General features: G+C 50.3%; 1 protein-coding gene across 1 annotated transcript in view; it reads left to right on the top strand.

Moving 5' to 3' along the window:
- IFNGR2 (interferon gamma receptor 2 (interferon gamma transducer 1)) overlaps positions 1-6345 on the top strand; it is a 24162-nt gene that overhangs the window by 4541 nt on the left and 13276 nt on the right. The window contains exon 2 of the mRNA XM_012657333.1: positions 2976-3108. Coding sequence (XP_012512787.1) covers positions 2976-3108 — 133 coding nt within the window. The remainder of the gene's footprint in view (positions 1-2975; positions 3109-6345) is intronic.

Below are 6345 nucleotides of genomic sequence, written 5' to 3'. Positions count from 1 at the left end.
TTTTTAGTAGAGACCGGGTCTCGCTCTTGCTCAGGCTGGTTTCAGACTCCTGAGCTCAAGCAATCCACCCGCCTCGGCCTCCCAGAGTGCTAGGATTACAGGCGTGAGCCACCGCGCCCGGCCTGCTAGGATTATTTTTAGGCATGAGCTACCATGCCCAGCCTAGGATAAATTTTGTGAGACAACATACCAATAAGTTCTTGGACTGCAAAAAGTCTTTTTCAGTTTATTAAAAGCAGTTACAGATGTATTACATTATCCAAGAGGTTTCTCAACAGGCGAGAAGAATCAGCAAGTACATTATGTTAATTACAATAATTTAAAAAAACTTTGTATTTTCAAATTCATAATTCATCATTTATAATTCATGCTCAGCATAGCAAGCTTTGGAAATATACCAACAGTGGGGCAGTGGTTCCTCAGCTATTCTCGGTGAGAAGCGAGCTGAGTCCTGCGTGAACCCTGCCGCTCTCAGCCATAGCTCCTTTATCCCCGCTTCCTGCCCCAGTGGCGCTTCCCAGGAACAAGGAGGGACATGGCTTGGAACAAAGACAGGGAGGCTGTTCAAGGACAGGCCTTCTGAGATGTGAAGAGGGCAGTTTTATAGGGTGCTTTTTAAGGAATTGGCGGTCCTTGGCACTTCCTTGTGGCTCCTCTAGTGCTTTTCTTCTGTAAATGTAAGATAAGGTCCCAAGAGACTCAGACAGAAGGCAGAGCTGGATTACGTGGGTCCTCTCACACCGCAGTAAAGTGGAAATTGAAGAAAGTGGAAGGCTGGTCTGGGAACTCCGACTGTTACAGGGATGCCTTTTTGTTGTTCCACATGTCAGTTGGGGTGGAAGCCCTTCCTTCTCACCCTGGGGGTTGAGTGTTTAGACTGGGGAGATGGAGGTGCTGGGAGCAGAAGGGCCAGAGGGTGAGAATGTTCCTGCTGGTTCCTCCCCAGAGATGGGAGATGGTGAAGGACCAGCGTGCTGGGCAGAGTGATGGTCCTCAAAAGTGTCCACATCCTAATCCCTGGAACCTGTGAATGTGGTACCTGATATGACAAAAGGGACACTGCAGATGAGAGTAAGTTAAGGATCCTGAGATGGGAGAGGGAGGCAGAAAGGTCAGCTCCAGAGGAAGGAGAAGGACACAGCGGACCTTGCTGGAGGAGGGTCCCTGAGCCACAGAATGGGAGTGGCCTCTGCAAGTTGGAAAAGGCCAGGAAATGAGTTCTTCCCTGGAGCCCCCAGAAGGACCACAGCCCTGCAGACCACTTGACTTTAGCCAGTGAGACCTGTTTCAAACTTCTGACTTTCAGAACTGTAAGATAATAAATCTGGGGTTTTTTTGTAGAAACGGGGTCTTGCTGTTTTGCCCAGGCTAAAGTACAGTGGCTATTCACAGATGCAATCATAGCACACTACAGCCTCAAACTCCTAGGCAGAAGTGATCCTCCTGCCTCAGCCTCGCAAGTAGCTGGGTCTCCGGGGGTGCACCACTGTGCCCAGCTAACCCCAGGTTGTTTTAAGACTCTAGGTGGTGATGTGTTACAGCAGCCATAGGAACCTAATACAGGCAGTGAAAGGAGGTCTCTGAGAGTCTCTGATGGGTGCCCAGCCCCAATCAGACACTCACCCCATGGGGCGCTACACAGCCCTCCCCCTAAGGGGTGGGGAACCTTATTCAAAGGATTTGTTCTATAAAATTTGGATTCAGTCAAAAAGCTGCAGTCAAGCATCCAGAACTCCACATGTGGCCCCAAGGCCACAGATTCTCCACCCCTTAAGACGGACCTGCCTCCCACCACCCCACTTAGCCTGTCTGCCTTTAGCCTGGTTATCGTGTGGCCTGCTATGAATCGAGACAAGTGTTAGCTGCCTGAATGAAGGCCAGCCAGAGCTTGCAGGTGTGGAGAGGGGGTACATCTGGAAGTGGCTGCAGATTCTTGGTGATGCGTCTTTCAGAGGAAGAGCTGGGGGCCAGGCTGTAGGCTGGTCTGGGCACTGCTCTTTGATGACACATTTACTGAAAATGTGTGATTTGAACTTCCTGCTTTGAATTCTGGAACAGTGCGTTTTTCGAACCTCACTTTCCAGCTTCGGGGCATTTCTCGTTAATCTTTCATTCAGAGAAAGTGTTAACCTCATTGTGTTTTCTTTGTGGAGGGAAAGCTCCCTGTGAAGTATCTGCTTGGGGAGACTTGAGCATGTTTCTCCCAGGTCACTCCAAAGAGAGGGTTCTGATATTGGTGGTGTTCCCTGGGGAGTGTGTTATTTTATTATTTATAGTTCTCAAACTTTAATGTGCATAAGAGTCAGCTGGAAAGCTTGTTTAAAATGCAGATTTCCTGGTTTGGCCTAAGGCCTGGGAATCTGTAACAGGCACCCCAGTGATTGTGATGCTGGGGTGTGCTTGAGAAACGGGGCAACTCTGGTGGTGCCCAGAAGACAGCGCTCTTCCCACACGCCCTTTGGGCTTTGCATACCTGATGTGGGGTATTGGCGTGTGTGCACGTGTGTTTGTGGGGCTCACCAAACTCTCCCTTGGTACCAAACGTGGGGCTAATGTCGCGTGCTCACCAATTTAATCTTCACCACAGCCCTGTGGGTTTACTGTTATTGATCCCTTATTCCTGAAGTGGAAACTAAGGCTTGGACAGCTTAAATAACCCACCCAGAGTCAGACTCACTGACTGGGGGAGGGACTGGGATCCCAGTCCAGCCAGCCCCAGGGCCCAGTGGGACCTGCAGGTGGAAGGGCCGCCCCAAGCACCTCTTTTCTCGCTACTGACTGTGCCAGTAGGGCCATCTTTGTAGTCAAAGGTGGGGCTGGGAGCGGCATATGCCCAGGAGAACAGGTAATACCATTTCTGCACTTTGACAAAAACTGAGTGGTACAAATGACTTTGGTAATGTGCATTTCAATATTTCTGTAATTGATTTTTCTCTTTTGAACTCTCTCTCTCCCCACCTTCTCGTATTCTCAAGACCCTCTCTCCCAGCTGCCTGCCCCTCAACACCCCAGGATGCGTCTGTACAACGCCGAGCAGGTGCTGAGCTGGCAGCCGGTGGTCCTGAGCGGCAGCGCACGGCCAGTGGTCTACCGGGTGCAGTTTAAATAGTAAGCTGGGCTTTGCTGTTTGGGCCTTGCTGGGGGCTGTGGGGGAGCCCTAGGGAAGCCCAGGGCCAGCTGCTGGTGCCTGCTCTTCGCGGGGTTGTCATCAAACCCGGGGGAAGCAGGTATTTCTCTGGTACTTCTAAAACCTCCGGGACAGAGATTTCACAACCTCCCACTCATCCGAAGACTTAAACAACACGACAGTCAGAGAACTCTGCTGTCTAACCACACAGCTTCTTGCTTTGGTGAAAGTTTATTCTTTCACTGGTTTCAGGAGAAGGGTTGTAAAAAAAAAAAAGGCTTGGCCGGGCACGGTGGCTCACGCCTGTAATCCTAGCACTCTGGGAGGCCGAGGCGGGTGGATTGTTTGAGCTCAGAAGTTCGAGACCGGCCTGAGCAAGAGCGAGACCCCGTCTCTACTAAAAATAGAAAGAAATTAATTGGACAACTAAAAATATATAGAAAAAATTAGCCAGGCATGGTGGTGTGTGCCTGTAGTCCCAGCTACTTGGGAGGCTGAGGCAGGAGGATCGCTTGAGCCCAGGAGTTTGAGGTTGCTGTGAGCTAGGATGACACCATGGCATTCACTCTAGCCCGGGCAACAGAGCAAGACTCTGTCTCAAAAAATAAAAAAATAAAGGTACGTACTGAAGTATTTGCACGTGAAATGATGTGATGTCTGAGATTCATTCAAAATAATCGAGATAATCCAAAGAGCGGGAAGAGCAAGGACAAGATGTGTGGGCACAGAAGAAACAAAATTGGCCGTGAATTGATGGTTGATTAAGTTGAGTGATGAGCACATGAGCATTTGCTATGATCTTCTCTCTACTTTCTATGTGTTTGAAATTTTCCGTAATAAAAACGTTTTTAAAGAATACCAGTGGTTTGTGCTAGGTGCTGTGAGGGACAGAAACAGAGAAGACAGGGCAGTCCCTGCTGGCTGGTGATCTGCTGTGGACAAGCCATTTGTCCTCAGGTAGAGAACCAGCACCTGTGTGAGCTGAAAGAAACAATAGTTACTGCCACTGCCCAGAGGACAAGAGGTGGTAACAGAAGCAGAACATGTCGTGAAAGTGGGTCCAGCCAGCTGCTGCTCCCAGCCCAAGCTGAGCAGCGATGCTCTTGGTTAGTTACTGGCTGGGTGGGCTTCCCCACCCCCGCTTGTAAAGCTTGAGGCAGTGGGGATCTCACATCACACTGACCACTGTCCCTGCTTTTGGTGGCCTTAGAATCAGTGGCCAAGAGGATAGTTTACCGGGTGGAGGAATGAGATGGTGGCTGGAGGAGTCGGGCTTGGGCATCACACCAGCCTGGGTTTATATCCCCGTCCTGCCATTCACTGGCTGTCACTCTGGGCAAGAAATGACCCTGTGGGCTTCAGTTTCCTCATCTGAGAAACAGGGATAACCTTATACGGCTGTTACCCAGCTCTGAACATGCCCAGAAGCTGCCCCCTTAGGTTCTCTATCGTTCCGTTGAGCCGTTCTTCCTTTAGTGCTTGGAGAGAAGGCACATTGCTTCCTCCTCTAGAGGAGAGGCTTATCAGGTTGATATCAGAGTCCAGGCCTGGGGCTTTCTTAAGAAGGGCAGGGCTGTGAGCACTGTCCTTTCAGCTGTGTAGTGACTAGCTATGGCTGGTGTCCGTGCTCCCGAGCGGTAATGGACGTGCCCAGAGAACGTTCCTGCGGAGGTGAGAGTCCGTGGCTGGCCCCAGGCCCTGCAGGTACTTCTGCAGATCCTGTCACCTGGCTGGGGAAAGGGAAGCTGGAGAACGAGTGTGCCCACATCTGTGAGCAACCTTGAATGAAAGAGCTTTTTGTCACTAGCACCAATCTGTGAACATCACTCTGGCCGGTGGTGGGCTAGACCCGGCCCTGCCTTTGCCGCTGGGCATGGTGTGGGCTCGGCTTCTCCACCAGAACAAGCGAGAGCAGAGGGCATTGCATATAGAAATAAAAATCTGTATGTGTGTATATACCGTGTATATTCTTTTGTATTATAGTATGTATGTGTGTGTGTGTCCATATGTACATATATAGTTTTCGGTTTGTAATTCTTTTTCAGTTACTGTTGGGCCTCCAAAAAACATTCGGTTGACCCCAGGAGAAGGCTCCCTCATCATCAGCCTCTCCCCTCCCTTTGATGTCGATACCGCCACGGCCTCTTTCTGGTATTACGTCCATTACTGGGAAAAAGCAGGAATCCAACAGGCAAGAGCGTATTTCTTTGTTTTGCTTTTTTCTTTGGCATTTCTGGTCTAGCAAAAGAAAGAAAACTTTACCATGGGCAAGGAGAACAGGGTGTCCCAGTATCTCCTTGGAGGCTGAGCCCTGAGCCTGCTCTAATCCTCCTCTGCAAGACCCGTTTTTCTACTCCCTGTGCTGAGACTTCCCTCCCCAGATCCATCTGAAGGGCCCCTCTTTGATGTCTCATTGTTCCTGTTGTTCGGGGTCCGGACTTTGCTGGCACGTTTGCTCATGATGCCTTTGCCACGCCGTGGAGTTCGGAGGAGGTTTTGTTGGGCCCGTTTCTGCAACAGGGAATCCACTGGTGCAGTCTGCGGAGTTAAACTACACAAACGTTTGAACAGTTTGCAAAGCGGGCTTGTGTGAAACAGGTGGGAAAGCTGGAAGGCGAGAGCAGCCAGGCAGATGTACCAGCAGGCTGGAGGAGGCTAGGCACGTGTGGAGATGTGCCAGTGGCTAGATGGGTCAGAAACACAAGCCCCGCGACAGGGCTCACAAAGGTGGGTCAGGTCACAGGGGCCTGATCAGCCCCGGGCAGTACGAGAAAACGATGATGGTCCTGAATCATCGCCAGCGCCTGATGGGCCCAGCTGTCTGTGATTCTTTTCCGGTTACTGTGGGGCCTCCAGAAAGCATTTGAGTGACCCCAGGAGAACCTTGTAAACTTTATGATTTCCTGATTGCCACATTATTGTAATTTTTAATAATAATAACAGCTTATGTTTATTGAGAGCTTTATTTGTGTTTGGTGCTGGGCCCAGCATTTTAGATGCCTCATCTCACTTCATCTTTATACCAGCCTGTTTCACAGAGAGGGAAAGAAACCGAGTCATTAGGTAACTTGCCCCAGGTCAGCAGCAGGCAGAGCAGAGACAGCCTCAGGGCCCTGCTCTTACCCACACGTTTTCTTTTCTTTTTTTTTTTTTGGAGACAGAGTCTCACTCTGTTGCCCAGGCTAGAGTGCCGTGGCGTCAGCCTAGCTCACAGCAAC

This window comes from Propithecus coquereli, unplaced genomic scaffold, assembly GCF_000956105.1.
Source record: "Propithecus coquereli isolate 6110/MARCELLA unplaced genomic scaffold, Pcoq_1.0 Scaffold54, whole genome shotgun sequence".
Lineage (NCBI taxonomy): Eukaryota > Metazoa > Chordata > Mammalia > Primates > Indriidae > Propithecus > Propithecus coquereli.
The sequence above is the reverse complement of the archived record's forward strand: the minus strand, read 5'-3'. Positions and strand labels throughout refer to the sequence as shown.